Source organism: Mycotypha africana, assembly GCF_025528875.1.
Source record: "Mycotypha africana strain NRRL 2978 chromosome Unknown BDF20scaffold_1, whole genome shotgun sequence".
In the NCBI taxonomy this organism is placed as follows: domain Eukaryota; kingdom Fungi; phylum Mucoromycota; class Mucoromycetes; order Mucorales; family Mycotyphaceae; genus Mycotypha; species Mycotypha africana.
The window spans coordinates 1,401,931-1,420,852 of record NW_026515725.1 but is presented as its reverse complement, the minus strand read 5'-3'; the positions used below and the strand labels follow the sequence as shown (position 1 = coordinate 1,420,852).

Sequence of the window (18,922 nt, the reverse complement as noted above, 5' to 3'; positions counted from 1 at the left end):
ATCTATACTTCTTTTACTTAACTTGTCAGGTTCAAGATGGTAACTAATCAATTATATAAACCTTTGTGAGGCCAGGTCACTCACAACTGAGATATTGTACAGGCACAGACAGCAACTCAAACAATCGAAACAAACCATGAAGATATGATTGTAAGACCCACAACCCAAAAAAGCGCGTTATTGTATACCTACGAAGACTCACCCTTTGCTCGATAAATGGATAATTTATATACACATCTTTAGCATGATGCCCAACTCGACTACTATTCTCGTCGCTTAGCTACAGCTTCATCTGACCATACCATCAAGATTTTCAACGTAGATGGCGATAATCAGACTCTCACTCACACTATCACAGAGTATGTATTACATGGAATCTGATCCTAATTACCCACATCAGAACGAGGACTTGTCAAAAAATGGAAAGGGTGAAACCGACCTTAACCGCCCTTTCTTTATTTTTTATCTAGCAACACAGCTCCTGTTTGGCAAGTTGCTTGGGCTCATCCCAAGTTCGGGACCATTTTAGCTTCTTGTGCATATGACGGCCGTGTTTTGATTTTCAAGGAAATAAACGGTGCCTGGTCCAAAATCTACGAACATAACAAACACAGCGCATCTGGTAATATTCTATCTTTTACATATGCAGAGAAAGGACTATTGACCGAACAAAAAATGTGTTTTTTTTTTTGTTGAATTTATGGCGAAAACAGTCAACTCAGTAGCTTGGGCTCCTCATGAACTTGGCGCAATTTTAGCCTGTGCTTCTTCCGATGGCAAAGTTTCTATTCTAGAATACAAAGGTAAAAGGGGAAAAAAAAAATATCATTTTTTTATGGTCTTGTCTGTGTTTAGTGCATAGAGACGGGAAAACAAAGTGGGAACTTAAAATGCTTTTTTTTTTTATAAACGTTTTAAAACATGGATTAGATGACGGTACTTGGGATACACAGCTTATCGATGCTCACGGTATCGGTGTCAATGCCGTTACGTGGGCACCTGCAGCCATTCCAGGAAGTTTAGTTCAGGCTAATTATAACAACAATACCAGCAACAATATGCCTAATATTAACAAAGTCAACGTTGTTAAAAAGTTCGTGTCGGCTGGTTGCGATAATCTGATCAAAATTTGGGGTTATAAGGAACAAACAAATAGCTGGCAAGAAGAAGAGACATTAGATGGCCATTCAGATTGGGTGCGTGATGTTGCTTGGGCTCCTAATATGGGTCTTCCTAAAAGCACGATTGCCAGCTGTTCTCAAGATAAATCTGTATTGATCTGGACACAGGAAACACCTAACTCAGAATGGACACACAAAGCATTGATGAATGGAGAAAAGCTCTTTCCTGATGTTGTTTGGCGCGTGAGTTGGTCACTATCAGGTCATGTTTTGGCCGTTTCCTGTGGTGATAATAAGGTGACTTTATGGAAAGAATCTTCAAAAAGCGGTGATTGGGAACTTTTAGAAACACTTGAAGAAAATGCTTAGAGAAAAACACAGAAAGTTGCAACCGTTTTTGTTTGAGATATAGTATGAAATTTGATCAAGAAATGATGAGAGCAAATAAAAGCCTTTCTATTTTTTTTTTTTTTTTTTTTTTTTTTTTTTTTTGTTCTGTATATTGCAGCCATTCATTTACGTTTGTCGATGGTATGGATCAGCAGTAATCAAAGTGTCTGCCTAATTGTTAGGGTTAAGGATCTGTAAGTGCTTTCGTAAATATTGATAAAGATGGCAGTCAATGGATGAAGTATCAAATCAGCAAATATCAGCAATGACGTGTAACTGAAATCACCACGTTGCTCAATAGACGACGAGTTATGGATCCTCTTCTCTTAAAAAAAATGAAGCGGGATTTTTTGCGATATAGTGCCTTCCCTGATTGTGAATGATTTTCTGTGGCTCTTTGAAGGAAACTGTTCAATAATGCGATTCCAACTCCTACAATTTTTACTGCTTGCTGCTCAAAATTTGATGTGCCTAAATGTCGAATGATTACATGAATTCTTTTTTTTTTTTTTTTTTTGTTCAGAAACAAATCACTTACAAATTTAAATATCATGGGATCTCGATCCAAATCGCCTTCATATAGACGACGCAACAGTTCGCCATCGAAAAGATACTCACGTTCACCACCTTCTTCAAGAAGAAGAGGTAATAACAGCCGTTCTCGATCACCACCACCTCGTCTGAGCAGATCCAATCGCTCACGATCCCCACAACGTAGACAAAATCGAGACGAAAGTTACCGCAATAATAACCGTCATTATGGCAATAGCAGCAGACGAAGTGCAGATGGCGATAAACGGAAGCGGGGATTTGAATGGGGAAGACCCGAAGATAATGAAGCAGAACAAGCAGAAGAACCTATTGTAGAAAAGGCACAGCCCAATTTCGGATTGTCAGGAAAATTAGCAGCAGAGACGAACACAGTCAATGGCGTAGAGTTAAAATACACGGAACCACCAGAAGCTGCAAAACCTACATTAAAATGGAGATTATATGTTTTTAAAGGAAGTGAACAAATAGGTACGATGGGCTTTTTACACTTTTTTTTTGAAAGAATCTGTGCAACTTATCCCTCACTGTTTGCATCATCGATCATGGTACATAGATTTATTACACATTCACAGGTCAAGCTCCTTATTAATAGGAAGAGATCGCGCTGTAAGGATATAATAGTAGATCCAATTCATTTTGCACTATCAATGACTCGTTCTCAAGAAATCTATTTTTATTGTCTGTGATTACAGGTTGCGGATATACCGGTAGATCATCCATCATGTTCGAAACAACATGCTGTGTTACAATATAGACTCGTCAATGCTGAAGATGATACAGGAAAACCAACCAAAGTCGTAAAGTAAGTGATTTGGTTGACCAACAATGCATATTGAAGTTGAGATTTGACTTTGAATTAACGTTGTAATGCTATTTTATATAGGCCCTTTATCATTGATCTTGAATCAACGAATGGAACGTTTTTAAACGGTGACAAGATTCCACAGACAAGATACGTAGAATTACGTGCAAAGGATGTGCTTAAATTTGGAGAAAGTACAAGAGAGTATGTCCTGCTACACGCATAATAGTAGGAAACGAAGCAGTTGCATAAGCTTAGATTGGGAGATCTGTTACAGTAAGACTACTGTTAAGGAAAAGAATATTTTTAGTCAACGATATTCAATAATAGATAGCGGGATTGTCTAATAAAAGCGACCCAGCATAAAATAGTTTAAATCAAATACATAAGTAGGAATAATTAATAGGCATATAAGGATAGTACAACGAAATAAGGTATATAAATAGGGAATATTGATATGAATAGATAAGTTTTGTAGGCTGAGGATCGTGCAAAAATTATAGAAGAGTGAGTGTAGTAACAAAAACAATAAATAAAATAAAGTAAAATAAATGGCGCTATGTAAATGTAGAATATAATGGTGTGTATGTACAGAAACAGCTGTAAAAGAATCTAAATGCCATAGTAATAACAGAAGGTTCGACATAAAAGTACACGTATACTGTTGTTACAAAAGTAAGACTAATCATCATGTAGGGTGGTAGATTGGAGCATCATGGACAAATACTCTTGTGCGGCATGACAGCCTTTTCGAGCAGCCAATCGGTATAAATCATCTGCTTTGGCTATATCTTGCTGAACGACTATACCATTTCTGTAAAATTCAGCCAATTTGAACATGGCTATTGCTTCATTCTCTTCGATTTCTTCATCCATGAGTGTTAAAGGAAGTACTTGTTGCTGCTGTTGTAATTGTTGTTGCAGTTGTTGGTGTTCTTCGAGTACTTGATGCACCTTATTAATTACTTCGCCATACCAATAAAATGCTTGAGCAAGATTCTTCTCTACCCCCTTACCACCTTCGAAACATTGAGCAACATCAAGATAGACACGATAACCATATTCTTCTTCATTAGCAAAATGGATAAGAGTAGCAGCGGCTTCATGGGGTTGATGCGTTACGCCTGCTAACCCGTGTAAATGGTATCTTGTTATCATGATCTTTGACAAAAATTTGTATTGTTCCGGTGCATGCATATGGGCCGCCTGAAAGAGTTCATAAGCACGTGTTTGACTCTCAATATCCTGATGTAAAATACGTGCCATATTAAACTCGGCCTGCCATCGATCTGGAGCAGTAGGACAATCCTCGAATAGTTGTACAGCGATCTCATATTGTTCCAAAGCGATGGCAAGATCAGGAGCGACAAAGATGCCATGCTGATAGTATATACCGAGATAAAGGGCAGCAGTTGGATGTCGTTGAACTGCTGCACGGCAAAACAGATCGAAAGCTTTTTCGAAATCTTGAGGAACAATAATGTACTCTTCATTACCTTCATGCATACAATCGTCCTTGTTGGAGTCATCATGTATATTATCAGTATGCTTTACATTATGCAGGCTTTGAGTGGGAAGTGCGATTTCTTTGCCGCGATGATAATATAAACCAAGTTCAAATTGTGCTTCTCTTAAGCCAAGTTCTGCAGCACGTTGCAGTTGATACAACCCTTCTTCTTGTTCTTCCACGGTATAATCATCGTTCAGAAATAAAATTCCTAACTGATACATAGCTTTTTGCACACCTAAATCAGCAGCACTCTTGAAGTATTCGATGGCTAAGCAGATATCAGGATCTAATAAACGTTCTTCTTCCACTACACCCTCTGATGCCGTATTTTGTATACCATTAAGATAGTACATTCCTAATTCATAGCAAGAGGGTCCATGGCTACTGGGTGTTGCGTTTACGGCAAGGTCATAATATCTAAAAGCTTCGAGGTCCTTATTTTGATCGGTATTGGCAAGGAGAATTCTATTATGAGCAAACATCTGTCCTATGCGGTAATAAGCTTCAGCGTCATGCGTTGTTTCTGCCGCACGAAGATACCATTGATACGCGAGGTGATCATTTTTTTCTGTACCAATGGCATTTTCGTAACATTGCGCCAATGTATTAAAAGCATGAATGCAGTTGAGTTCATTGGCGCAAATCAGAAGTTCCTAAAAGATATGTTCAAATTTTTAGGTCATGATAAATGAAACGCGGCTATAGAATAGATATAAACTAATAATGGCTTTACTTTAAATCCTTTTTCTGGGTTCAGTTCACTACCTCCATATCCTTCAATGAGATAACGAGCGCAGAAGAAACGGGCAAGTGTACTACCTTGTTGGGATGCTTTTTCAAAATATTCCAATGCTGCTGCGTATTGCTTTTGTTCATACCATGCTTCAGCTGCGTACACTGTCGCATCTAAATCTCCTAATTGAGACGCCCTTTCGAAACATTGAATTGCGAGATTTTTTTCATCTTCTTCACGTTGAAAACGGGATTCGGACTCTTCGATGATATCATCTTTAGATGACTCTGGGGACGACGGCGTTGGCTGAGAATTACTACAGTCATATGCTTCACCTGGTGTTGGCAACGATCTCATCTTATCACTAATATGTGAAGCAGAAAATCGAACTCGTGTCTTTGTACAGCTATTGTAAGTTTTCCCAAGTAGGACTAATGATTCAATATCGCCTGCGTCACCTGCCATATGAAGGTATTTCAATGCTTGCTCCAAATTTTCTAACTGTTGTTGATGATGTTGTGATGATTTCTCTAGTTGTTTGAGATATTTTCGGCCCACAACACGCATGGCAAGCACATGTCCCATTTCTGCCGCTTGTTTTTGGTACTGGAATTCAAGTTCGTCTTCGTGGATTAATGCAGATAACTGAGACAACATCCAACAACTTTCAGCGTGCGACCTGGAAGCAGCTGATTTAAACCAGTTGGCTGCGACACGTTCGTCTACACAAATGCCATATTTACCATGAAGATAGATCATCCCCATTTGGTATTGGGCTTCTGGATATTCCAGTTCAGCGCTTTTACGAAGATAGGATAGAGCTAAGAGTGACTCTTCATTGTCAGCAGTCCGATCACCTTTAATCAATGGCTGTAATAGCAGATTGGCCAAGTGGTAGTATGCAACGCTGTCTTGAAGCTCTTCTGCTGATTTACGAAACCAAAAAGTAGCTTCTGTGAGATTAACTTCTGTGCCTGTTCCATTGGCATAGCATAAGGCTAGGGGCTGGAAGGCTTGTGGAAATTGCTCTCGAGTAGCAAGCGTATGAAGAATGTTGAAAGCAGTTTGAGGACTAATGACGTTGCTGGATTCTGAGAAAAGATGAAGATCGTTGTTCGCGTGGTTGTACTGTGGCATTGACGTATTTTGTTGAAGTCTTTGTGTATGAGGACTATATTTTAATGCAATTCTGGCAACCATCATTCGCGCAGTTTTTCCAATTCTATTGTGGACAATCCTTTGCTCTTTCGAAGCAAGTAGATAGTAGTTGTAAGCAAGGTCCATTTTTCCAATTTCAAAATATAGTTCGGCCGTAGCAGAGTAAGCACTGTAAAGTTAGAATCAGAAATTTCAGATTAATTACCGTTCTATAAAAATAAACCAAAATTTGCCCATAAAATATATATATAGATATACACGTACTATGGATAGCCAAGTTCAGCTGCGAGCAAGTACAATTGGACAGCTTTTTCAAGGTTTTTTATTACACCTGTTCCTTTATGGTAGCAATCACCTAAGAATGTCAGAGCCTCTGGATCTTGTTTTGCTGCTGCCTTCTCTAGAAGATCTACGGCCATACCGTGATCTTTTTCTAACCCTTTGCCAGTCAAGTAAATCTTTCCAAGTTCTCTTTGAGCATATGTATCCTGCTTATCAAGTGCTTTTTTAAGACACTGTATCGCATTTACAAATTGCTGTTGAGCTTGTTCTGATTCATTGTTTGTGTAATGGAGATTCATGAATTGAAAATAAATGCGAGCCATGTAAGAGTTTGATTCAGCTACACCAAGTCGAGAAGCTTTCTCAAACCATCCTAATGCAGTTTCTAATTGAGGCACACCATTTTCCTGACCAATGCCTTTATAAAAGCAAAGACCAACAGAATACATAGACATGGGATGACCTCGAGTGGCAGCTTTAAGGTACCAAGGAAATGCATCAGCCGGACCCTTCAAGGGAATGACATAGTTAGACATCATGTATGCAACCTAAAAATAGAGCGAGCCAATGATGAGTGTTTAGTTTAATTACGCGGCATTGTATAGGAAATGGCTAAAAATAACATACCAAGAATGTAGCATCGTTATCACCTGCTTCAGCAGCAATTTTAAAATGCTGGAAAGCTTTTAGTCGGTCAATCTCAAAGAAGCCTGGAATGCCTTCATCATAGATAGATCCTAACCAATAATGAGCATGCGCATTATTGGTATCACGCTGAATCAAATCGCATAACATGGTGTGAGCTAACATCGGGTTATAATTAATGCCTTTGATATTGCGGCAAAGATAGTATCTTGCAACGGATAACTGTGCAATGTTGTAAGGCTCCTGAATGATTTTGTTCTCGTTGCAATTAGTCTCATCGACGGCGTTTTTGCAGTGATTTAATACATCACTGAAGATTTCGAATGCTTCAAAATGCCGGCCAGTTCTTTGAAGCAGCAAAGCTTGATCTATCTGTGCATTTCTAACATAAGGATTATTACTCATTTCAGTTGCTTTGGCGTAGAGTGCCAATGCCTTTTCCAAATCGACGTCTACACCAGTACCCAGCTCGTAGCATTTGCCAAGGATTCCTAATGCAACAATATCTTTTCCTGCAGCAGCGCGTTTATACCAACGGACGGCTTCTCGCTCATTCCTTTTGATACGCTGATATGCTCTTTGTTGGAGAGTTATTTCACTATTATCATCGCTGACAATTACTTTTTGTTCTGTTACGTTTAACTGCTTCTCTTCTTGATGCTTATCTTGTTGCTGTTGTGTTAATGACGATGAAGATGAAAGGACAATGACGCCCTGCTGATAGAATTGTCCAAGCACACGTTGGGCATATGGCAAACCGGCCATAGCCGATTGTTTAATTAATCGAACCGCTTCATTGTGATTTTTCTGCTTGCCTAATCGGCCAAAATAATATACAAGGCCTAGAATATATTGAGCAGCTGGGTTCTTGCTTTCAGCAGCGGCCTTATAATGAAGCAAGGCTATATCATCATTTTGTTCAAGCACATTTTCGATTCCTTTGTCGTATAGAATACCGAGTTGTACATGTGCGCGGCTATTTCCCTTTTAATTCGAGTAGAAATGGAACAATAGGTTAATTTAAAGATGCGAGAATACAAAAAAAAAGATAAAAAAAGTAAACTCTGAACTAATAGGCAACTTACAGATTGCGTCGCTTTTTCCAGCCATTCAATACCACAGATAAAGTCAGGGCTAGTCGAGATATTGTCTGATATTAATCTGTTTCCTAATGCAGCTTGTGCTTCTGGAAAGCCACTTTCTGCGCTCTTTCGATAATAATATGTTGCCAATTCAAGATCTTGAGCAATGTCTATGCCACGCTCGTAATGAGCGCCAATTAAAAATTGTGCATACCTAATACAAATGAACATTTGCGTCAATGAAAAAGCGGCCTCGGTGTTGCGACTAGTTTTTTTTTTTTTTTTTTTTTTTTTTTTTTGTTTGAGTGATAGAGGACATTCTTACATGTTATCGTTTTCGGCACTTTTCATTAGAAACTTCATGGCTTCTTCTATATTTTGTGTAACTCCTTCACCTTGAAAAAGCATATGTGCCATTGAACACTGTGCTTCTCCCACTGTAGATTTTATAGATTCGTTAATAGTTGCGTCATATTCGCTGGCTTGTTTGAAATGTGAGAAGGCTTTCGTTTTATTGATCTCAAGCACACCGTTGGGCAATCCTTCTGAATAACAGTGACCTAACGCATACAGAGTCTCACATGACGTGTGCGAGGTCAGTAATTGAAGACCACCTTCAATATCGGTGGTAACTCCCAGGCCACTGATGCGGCATTTGGCCAGATAGATAATAGCAACACTTTTATTGTTTTGATCAGCGTCTGATGTTGTTAATGAGGAGACGTACTGCTGAATGGCTTGGTAGAACTGTGACCAACTGTAAGGATCATTTAGTCGCTGAATTCTTTTGTAGACATCACCAATAATGACGTGAGATTGTTGACCTTCCTGCTGTTGTCTACTAACTATCTCTGTTAGTATATTTTGTGCTGTTAACTCAGGTGATATTGTCGGTGTTTTCTCTTCAAAATTGTAAAACTTGTCATAATACGAGGGCGGCAATAATGATGATTCTATGACAGGAAGTAGTAGCGATTTTCTTGTTGATATAGTAGAATGGTCGGTAATCTCAGTGAAAGCTGACGTGTCGGCTTCGACCTCAATCTGAGAGAATGGATCATTAGAAAGGGTAGTCCAGCCACTACTCAGATTACTCTTGTTGTTCATATAAAGACCAGCATCACTTGGGTTAGTCGTTGAACTGTAATTACTCATGACTGATATATGTGTATGGTTAGTATTATTGTTGGCAACCGTAGTACTATTAGCTCTTATAACTGATGGAGAGGATGCTTTTGTCCGACGTGATTTCTTCAATTTAGAAAGGTCGTATGTTAAACTGCTACTACTAGGTGACGATCGCTTCATACTAATGTAACTGCTGGTCGATGATTTTGCTAGGTTATAATTTTTGTTTTCATCTTTGAACATCATCACTTCAGCTGGGGAAGAAGCTTGATGATTAGTTGACTCATTATTCCCGACGCTGATTAATTCATCTTCTGTTATACAAGAGGAATGCTGTTGCTGTTGTTGTTGAATTGATGATAAGCTCAATTGCTGATTGCCCTCATTTAACAGTTTATTTGTTAATTCTACTGCTGCTACTGATGTTGCTTTTGTTGTAGGTGCTTTCTTTTTTCGGTTTGATGTCGGTGACAAAGCTGCTCTGAAATTACTTTTCCTTTTGTTATTGGGCGCAGACCTGTCACTTCTTCTATTGTTATTCTTAAACGATATCGAAAGTCGATGATCACTGCTTTTACTGGGTTTGGCTCCCATTTTACGTTTAAAATAGATATAGATACAGGATTATGCTTCAGCTACTATTATCACGGTAAAGGGATTGGCTCTCCTTTATGTACGAAAGAGTAGATAAGTAGATATGCGTACAAAAAGAAAAGAAGGAACAAAAAAAGGAAAGAAAGTGCTTCTTTCAAAAGCTGAGATCAGGTGTTTCTGATAGACAAAAGGGGGATGAGCTTAAGAAGATTCAAATATTAAAAGTAAATGCAAATATGCGTGTTTAATGAAAGGAGAGAATTATCGGGTAAAGAGCAATTATTAGTAAGGAAATGAAAGAAAAGGAACAAGGAAATGGCGGATGAATATTTTATAAAGCAATATTTCATAATGCCCATCAATGCTGAAGTGTAACCTTTTCGTACGCACACAGAAGAGAAAAAGTTACCAAATTTGTGAATTTATCTGCCTTAAATGTACATTAGAAAATACTATCTCAAATATAAACATGTATGCAACCGCACAGAACTCCATTTAATACACTTTAAGATTGTTTGGACAACGAATACACACGTATTCATTTTCATGTACTCTTTGAAGATAGGGACTTAGTTTCTAACTATAGTTGTAATAATTGACTTAAGTCATAATTATGACATGCTTTTTATAAATAGCACAGCTATTCAGGCTTGCTTGTATATCTACTATCTATCATTTATACAAGATAAAACACATGTTGGAAGGATTTTATGGTTTAGGTCACTCAAAGTTGACGAATTTGTAAAGTCTCATTATGCTTTCGACTTAATTGTACGCCCACCGTCGGACAAAGTATGAAGACACCTTTCTTCAGCGTAAAAAGTAAATTTAGCATAATGTGTGACAGAAAAAAGTGGGATCTAAGCTAGAAAGATTTTTTGGATTTACGGTTATTTGATTTATTAGTATTAAGGCTGAGAGGAGATGTGTTTGGATACATGCTTCGATATCGATATAGGCTGTTCTATAGAATTGTCATCATTAACCGCAGCTTAGTATCAAGAAAAAATCACGCCAATCATCTTGATAGGTGGAATCTAATTTGAATTTCTCGTTGTTGGAGGAATTGTCGCAGAAGTTTTAGCCATATTGTAGCATGCTTTATTTTACAATTTCATTCCTCTCCGTTGTACGCCAAACAACACCATACATGTTGAACAAACCTTATGCATGGTATTTTTTACGTTCACTGCGCTAGAACATCTACAACCCAAAATGATGTACGTGCATGTCCTTTTTTCAAGCACAATGATTTGATTATTTCCTCATCTACATAATCACAGAACTGTGGTTATTAGCATTCATCTGTGGTTGTATCTAGGTTTCGTATTCAAGTCGATGATGTGCTTTTCTTTTGTGTAGCCAACGCTGTCTTTTTGCTTTTAATAGAAATCGTACATAGAGCGTCTACTTACAAAGAGCTTACATGTACATCCAAACAGTCGAAAAAGAAATTTATCGTACACTAGAAACTTTTTTTTTTGCAACTGTAATCAATTAATAACAATTTTCAACATTTTCAAGATTCGGGTCCGCAAAAAGAAAACACTCCTAACTAAAAACAATAAAAGGAGGGGGGTGGATGCATTGTAGAGCAAAACGATTACTTCAATTGTTTGTTTTTCTCCACCTTAATCTTTTGACTATGGCATCATATTGATGATATAGTTTTTTTACTTTTTCATTTTTCGATAATGATCAGTCTTAAAGTGCAATGTTTAATTTTGTTCAATAATACACTAATGTTGTGACCGCGAATGCTCATGTCATTTGAAAAAAGGTAATTTTCAATTCACGCAGGCAACATTGCCACATCCGTTAGAAACTGATTTGAGTTCGCAAACCCTTCAATGGTCCCTGCTGACTGGCATTTTTCTCCTTTTTTATAATTATACAAGCACGGCGTTATCAGTCTATTAAATTTGACCGTGTTTAGTGGGAAATGTGGCTCTTCCAAACTGCATTATTACAAGGGTTAGATGATACATGGTCTCTTAATTGACCAACAAGTCTACTCATACCCACAGGTTAGTATAAAGTCTACTATCTGCCAACTAGAGCATACAATACCAAAGTATGATATATTGGCGCAAACCCTGCACATAACGAACGCTTTTCGTTGTAGAGTTCCCAATAAATCAAATTGAAAGCAAAAAAGCATTCGATGCATTGAATGGCCATTTGATGCGAGAGTTCCTGTATAGTGAGCAGTCAGAACATGACTGCTTCATGCCTGGCGCGAAGGGAAGCTTGAAATTCGTCAAGTACGGAAGATTCAGAACTCACCAGAGTTTGTTCAGTTCCTGTACCTCTTCCGGTTTGGCATGTTTGGATATAAACCGGTAGACTCTTGTTCTTTTACAACCATGATAGATATTACTTGATCAAGGGTATATTCTGGGCCGTAAGAGGTGAGATTGGGTTCAAGGACATTTGCTAAGTCTGGAAATTGACGCTGAAGTGCAGCAACTGTGACATGCCGCAAGTCGGTGGCCACTTTGAATTGGGTGACTGTCTCGGTTATATTCCTCGATTGATATCTTCCTGATTCATGTTTGCTTGCTGTAATTCTTCACGTAACGGACGTTTTTCTTTTACGGACATCCAATACATTGTTGACAACTTATCGGAGGCGACTCCAAAGTGCATTTTGATGTTGTTGTCTAAGCAACGTACATCTCGTATCTTCCTACTTGGATTTTTTTGATCATATGGAAAGAGCTGATGAACAAATTAAGTGGTTGCAACGTAGGCGGCTATATGATGTTTGATCAGTGCATGTCTGTCGATAGTTTCTGCATTTCTTATTCTTCCTCTAGCAGAAAGCCACACTTCTGAAAGTACCCATCAGATATATATCGACCGATAACAAATTGAAGGTTTTGATCGAATTCTTAAAGAAAAATAAATTTGGCGAACATGTATGTTTGCGTGGTAACAGTATCAGCAGTTACGTAATATTGCAGGACAACACGATGCTCCTGATCGAAGCCAATTCCATTGATGGAACCTTTGACGCACATTATACGATCTTCACTGACTGGGACTACAACAAAGCTCTAGTTGCTGAACCAAATTCATTCATAAATTGCGAGATAACCTAGATTAAATAAGGATAAACAAACGTATATACTTCAAGAAAACTTGAATCATTGCTCATTTCTGTTGCGAAGATATATATATATATATAAAAGACGAATTGCTCTTCTTTTATGTGTAATCATATAACTCTGCAGTGTATGTGAAAGGGAATGAATAAGGTTTGTTAAGTATAGTGTCAAAAAGTGATGAACAATTTTTTTATACAAATGCGAGGTTTATATAGTTGACCGTCCACGTCGTAGCTAATCAATTTCTAGCGTTAAGAGTCTGATTCTCATGATAAAATACGAGCTTCCACTTATAACGACTGTCATTACTTCATGTTTGGCTATCATAAAAAGGAGCTAGTATATCTTTTGTAACTTTAAGTCTGATAGATTTTTTATGAAGATGCGATCAAAGTTGAGGGAAGAGTATGTTTCATCTGACAATATGACAAAAAAAAAGAGTAACCAGGCACAATAAGGATCATGCTTTATGGTGTGAATTTATACCCTTTTCAATAAAATTAGACGGGAGAATCTATTATTGACAGCAGAGACCAATTATAACAAATAATGTGCACCTTGAATATGGGAAGTGGATCAGATCAAATGGAAAGTTCTTCAGCACACAAACTACCTGTCCTGATAGTTTCCTTTTTTACGCATTTTTGTAACCGACAAATACTTTTTTTATAACGGACAATATCCACCGGCCAGGTTATATAACGTAAATTGCACAATGTTGGTTTTCAACATGTTCGAATAATGTACTATCATGAATTGTATGATCAGATGCAGGTTTGCTTTTGGAATTTAAAGTACGTAGCTTACAGTATTGGTGCCATTCCAGTTAAAATCGAAGAAAGATTATCGTATGCAACACCAAGCTGAATACATGCTGCGACAACCGTGATAGTATGGCTACACAGAAACGAGCTAGATTGTTAACGTGCTTCTACCAATTCATGGTTGTCCTATTTGGGCTAAGAAAGAAACAAAGAATGCTATTTGTAACTCTTAACCTTTTGGCAGCTTATGATGCTCAGAATAAAGTCCAGTTAGGTTAAAACCATCCACCAAATGATAAATGCAATATATCATCGATTTCTAACGCAAAGAGGAAATCGCGTTACGTCAAGATACGCTTGCTTTGTAAAGCGGCACGTCTCAAGAGAGACTGAAATAGAAATAGCTTTTATCCAATGAGCTATAAAACTAAAAAGGAGTTAAATTTTGCATTTAACGAATGAAAGAAATGGATTATTTTAGCACTCACGAAATCAACATTTAGCATTGAAAATTAGCTTACCTTGATGGCTTGCTCGCAACAAGTTTATACAAGGTTTTATAACAAAGAAAATGTAGTTGTCTAACAATATTATGAAAACGGTTTTCCAAAAAAAAAAAAAAAACCAAACCAAAACCAAAACTATGAGTACTTGCACATTTAACCTATTATAAAATGCTTGAAGAAAAAATAGATCTAGATGTGAGTAACTTTCCCGAAACTTCAGACTGAATTTATGCGGAGAACGACCTAAAAGGGAATGCAAAGAATATAGAACAATTTTTTTTGCTCTAGCCTTTTTTTCTTGGCGCCAATAATAATGGAATACTTCTTATGGTGATTTAAGTCAGTAAATGTTCTTGTTCTTAATCAATATCGCTTAAACCGGTTTATAAATGTTAAGAAAGGTACGGAATTGAAGAATGAAAAGTAATATTTGGCCAATGACCGATTTGCGCAAGAAAGTATCCTAGGTACGTTTTTTGAAATTCGACCTTTCTCAAAATGATTCAGAGAGGTACTGTTACAACAGCTGGTAGGAGAGTCACACTACAAAAAAAAAAAAAAAAAGAATATAAATACGCAATTGCCTAATTGATCTCATCTCTTCTCTTATTATATATATTTCTTGTTTACTCGCTTCTTGTTTCCTTGTCTATCAGTAACCTCTTTTTTCTTTTGTTAACGCTACATTACCTTCTATAAAATGATCTCGTCCGCTGTATCATCTCCTCTCTTGAAAAAGTCAGATAACAATACCAACAACAATGATACTATCGTCGAAAGCTGTGAAAAATATACCTCGATACCCCACTTTCCTGCTTGCTTAGGCGGTGAATGGAAGAACGTTGTCAAGTTTCCTTACTTGAAAACAACGATGAGATTTAAAGCCGGTACTTCTTTGGTAAATTTCATTTGAAATATCTTAGAAGAGTGAGGCACATAGAATATAAAAATAGCAAATCCTTATACATATGAAATTATGTCATTTTAGCCTCCTCATCATTTTCCTACTATGTCACGTATTACTGTCCTTTCTGGCTCTATTCAAATCGATGACTTGCAAAGCAGTCAAGCATACATCTTGCGTGAAACTGAAGACTGTGTCATTCCCGCTTTGTTGGTACATGAAATTCAGTTTTTGGAAGACGTAGAGTTTGAATTTGAATTAAACTCGAATGAAATGATCATCTATTGGGACCTTGAAGAACGTTAGATTGATGAGGAAACAAGATATAACAAACCGCACAACAAGAATATATATATAAACAGTTCACTACTTTCTCCCTTCTGTTAGCCCCAGCCTCCTACATCCCGTCCCCTTATTTCAAAACAACAATTCATATCGCATCTACATTCTGTACCATATTTATTCAGATATAAATTGGGAAACGAATCTTATTTACTGGGCCAATACTACCGTAGCTCCGTAAGCATTGAGTTACACTAATAAGACCCTAGTCAAACTTACTACATATTGATGCAAAAAAGCGTCTTTATTTTTGTATCACTACACTATAACCTGCATCCCCACATATGAATATACTACCTTAGCTGATTCATACTGTTTGGAATTTTGACTCGGGAGTTATAACGAAAAAAATGGCAGCGGCAATACATGTCAATAAGTTGAAACGATGAGTGTATGAATGGAAAAGGCAATTCTGAGAAGAAACAGGTGATGATGTATGAAAATTATATACATCAAAATCAGAATAGCAGCAAAATAGCAAGGTTTTTTTTTTTTTTTTTCACTTTGCATCCAAATGTATGCGGAGGCATTTTCTATAAACGGTGATATTACTATTTTCATTTTTTTTCAGTCCGGAATAAAGTCTAAACTGCCTGGTGTGTTGTTTCAACATGTTATCACCACGAATAAACTAGCGCTTTTCGAATAGCTAGCAAAAGTTATTGCCCACCCATTTGTCTCCTCGGGCAATAGTTACTGCCAACTAATTATCCAACCATTGGAGCCAGTGCTTACGCGTAAATAGTTTTGAAAGGTAACATTTTAGGGCACATGCCTTTCTTAATGCCGACACCCAGGATGCGAACCTTGAGACTCATTTAAGACTCAAAACGCGGTTCAGATATTCTTCGTTTGGCTATTCACAGATTACAGTAAAATAGGTACAGTACATTCTATTTTTTCATTTAGATCTTTTTTTAATAGAAAAGGCGTTAGGAGAAGAGGTAACGCTATACTCAAGCGATGAACTGACGTGCTACAGCAAGAAAGTGCTGTTTTTTGTTCACTGGAGTGAGGGCCAAATTGAGGAAATGTCACTAAAGAGCAACGTAGCAATGCCCAATCTGCACTCTTTAACATAAAGTTGCGCAAAATAGCGCATTTTCTGAATCTCATGGCTGCGGGTAAATTTTCTGACCTTGTCAGAGAAGTTAAAGTCTCTGAGTGGTTGCTTGCAACCTTTTATTAAGCGATTCCACGCTTCCAATTCTGTTCCAGTCACTGCAGTTGAAAGAGAATGCTGGCTCACATCCACTTCAACATGCAGACTAACTATGAGCATTTTTTCCCGTCTCTGCAGCTTCCCAACCATTTTCGGCCGCCATTTCCGTATTGTAAACTTTCACTAAACGATAGTTCTGATCTATTCTTTGTATTCTGATGATATAAAAGGGGCACAAATTACAGTCAATGAATAAATAAAGACAGTATAAAGTTGAGGTATAAATGGTTGCATTGCTTTCTTTTTCTTTTTTCTCAAAAAAAGGGCGCCGGTAACTTCAACTATTTTTGTTATACGCTCTTTCGTCTTGTATGAGCATATGCTTATGCTAACTATCATTCATGCGTTTCAGTGTCATGGTTCCCTTCTTTTAGTTCTAACTCATGGTTTCTTATGCTTGCCTGTTTGCTCGAACTTCCAAATACTGTATGTATATGCCGTACCTTTCCTAGCCAAAAGCAGTACATGTACTCACAGCCGACGGCTGTAATCTCCTAAGGGTAAGAGATATAAGAAATGCACAAGACTGCCAACCGCCCTCAAATAACACTAGCCTTTCTGTCAAATGTTTTATTCTGCTCAACTCTAACTTTTGACATTACCCATCCTATGTAAATATTACAGCAATTCTTATTTTTTCTTTTGTTTGCGCCTCTTCATGTACTACTAGCATATATATTTATTGTCTCGAAATTAGGTCTCACCGTTCATACGCTCTATGACTGAAGATATAACTACTATTGCGTCGCACGGGTCATTAAGTATGCAGGTATCCAACATTGTCACAGTAAAACGATACGAGCATCAGTTTATTCTCCACTACAAGCAAACACTGTGCATGACAAATCCAATGCTATTATTATTGAAACTACAGATTTTTGGGAAAAATACAATGATATTTTTGTGTCATATGATGAAAACGATAAAATATTTACAGAGCAAGCAATGAAAATAAAAAAATAAAGTTAAAAAATAAAAAATATAAAAAATATAAAAAATAAAAAAAATAAAAAAATAAAATAGAATTTTCAAAAATTATGTATAAGTACGGGGACTGATAAACTACATGGAGAACGATGACTTAATTATCCACTTTTGATTGCTCAATTCTGAATGAACTAATGTACATGCATTATCAGATTTTTGGTTCAAAAGGGAATAAATATGTATTGGTTATTATTTTCTTTGACAAATGTTTACTTAAACTTAAGCGGATTTCTTTGGACGCTTTGACATGTAGTCTTTAATAGCAGACTTGATAGCATCCTCAGCAAGCACTACATAAATTTGGATGGAGATGGTTAATGTTATAGATCCATTTATATTTCGGCGTGAAAACACTTACTGGAACAATGCAGCTTGACAGGTGGTAAACATAACTCTTTAGCAATTTCTGTGTTCTTAATGGAGTTGGCTTGATCTAAAGTCATGCCTCGCACACGTTCTGTCAACAGACTAGAGGAAGCAATAGCAGAGCCGCAACCGAATGTCTTGAACTTGACATCAACAATTTTACCAGTGACATCGTCAACCTTGATTTGTAACTTCATAACATCACCACAAGCGGGCGCACCCACGATACCTGTTCCAACGTTTTTATCTTTTTTATCCATGGAACCAACATTGCGCGGTCGTTCGTAGTGATCAATAACCTATATAAACGTTGATGTTGATATAATTTAGTTATCCGACTCCATTATTAAAAAGGCCAGATCAACTATTATTCTGCTCTTCGTTTTCCGATACCTTTTCATGATAGTTTCTCTTTATAGTTGTAGAAGTTAGCAAAGGCCTTCTGACAGATTTGCCGACAGTATTTAAAACGATGTTACGCATCATCATGATATTTCAAGAAAAGCTTTTGAAAAATTAAAAAAATGTACGAAAGAAAAGAAAAAAATATGCAAAAAGCACAGTAGTCTCAGAATAAAACTTAGCAAACATTTTTATTAAATTTTTTATCAGATTCTTTAAAAAGCGTCCAATTAAGATTTGATTTGACAAACCTGGAAAACAATTATCAGATGATCAGCACAGCTTTCATGCATGCTATAGGATATACTAATCTTTATTCAAT

At 37.1% G+C, this 18,922-nt stretch overlaps 6 protein-coding genes across 6 annotated transcripts; 3 read left to right on the top strand and 3 right to left on the bottom strand.

The window, feature by feature from the left end:
• Nucleotides 1-36: 36 nt before the first annotated feature.
• BDF20DRAFT_904030 (vesicle budding-related protein) lies at nt 37-1,490 on the top strand (the record flags this gene model as incomplete). Its single annotated transcript, XM_053082974.1, has 5 exons — nt 37-39; nt 244-359; nt 471-622; nt 714-803; nt 931-1,490. The coding sequence occupies 5 exons, from the start codon at nt 37-39 to the stop codon at nt 1,488-1,490; spliced, it is 921 nt and encodes a 306-aa protein (XP_052940541.1).
• A 572-nt stretch (nt 1,491-2,062) lies between these two features.
• On the top strand, nt 2,063-3,091 carry BDF20DRAFT_909084 (SMAD/FHA domain-containing protein; the record flags this gene model as incomplete). Its single annotated transcript, XM_053083547.1, has 4 exons — nt 2,063-2,531; nt 2,617-2,669; nt 2,756-2,865; nt 2,947-3,091. 4 exons carry the CDS (start codon nt 2,063-2,065, stop codon nt 3,089-3,091), a joined length of 777 nt encoding a protein of 258 aa, XP_052940540.1.
• Nucleotides 3,092-3,546: 455 nt separating this feature from the next.
• Nucleotides 3,547-9,997, bottom strand: BDF20DRAFT_831338 (uncharacterized protein; the record flags this gene model as incomplete). Its single annotated transcript, XM_053078438.1, has 6 exons — nt 3,547-5,028; nt 5,109-6,435; nt 6,531-7,096; nt 7,176-8,177; nt 8,279-8,489; nt 8,601-9,997. 6 exons carry the CDS (start codon nt 9,995-9,997, stop codon nt 3,547-3,549), a joined length of 5,985 nt encoding a protein of 1,994 aa, XP_052940539.1.
• Nucleotides 9,998-12,208: 2,211 nt separating this feature from the next.
• Nucleotides 12,209-13,020, bottom strand: BDF20DRAFT_831337 (uncharacterized protein; the record flags this gene model as incomplete). Its single annotated transcript, XM_053078437.1, has 4 exons — nt 12,209-12,352; nt 12,378-12,567; nt 12,674-12,753; nt 12,952-13,020. 4 exons carry the CDS (start codon nt 13,018-13,020, stop codon nt 12,209-12,211), a joined length of 483 nt encoding a protein of 160 aa, XP_052940538.1.
• Nucleotides 13,021-14,766: 1,746 nt separating this feature from the next.
• Nucleotides 14,767-15,587, top strand: BDF20DRAFT_909082 (uncharacterized protein; the record flags this gene model as incomplete). Its single annotated transcript, XM_053083546.1, has 3 exons — nt 14,767-14,778; nt 15,117-15,275; nt 15,366-15,587. 3 exons carry the CDS (start codon nt 14,767-14,769, stop codon nt 15,585-15,587), a joined length of 393 nt encoding a protein of 130 aa, XP_052940537.1.
• Nucleotides 15,588-17,869: 2,282 nt separating this feature from the next.
• On the bottom strand, nt 17,870-18,746 carry BDF20DRAFT_843783 (NifU-like N terminal domain-containing protein). Its single transcript, XM_053079583.1, has 3 exons — nt 18,592-18,746; nt 18,191-18,497; nt 17,870-18,122 (listed from the first exon to the last, which is right to left on the bottom strand). Exons 1-3 carry the CDS (start codon nt 18,685-18,687, stop codon nt 18,052-18,054), a joined length of 474 nt encoding a protein of 157 aa, XP_052940536.1. The 5' UTR covers nt 18,688-18,746; the 3' UTR covers nt 17,870-18,051.
• Between the last annotated feature and the right edge of the window lie 176 nt (nt 18,747-18,922).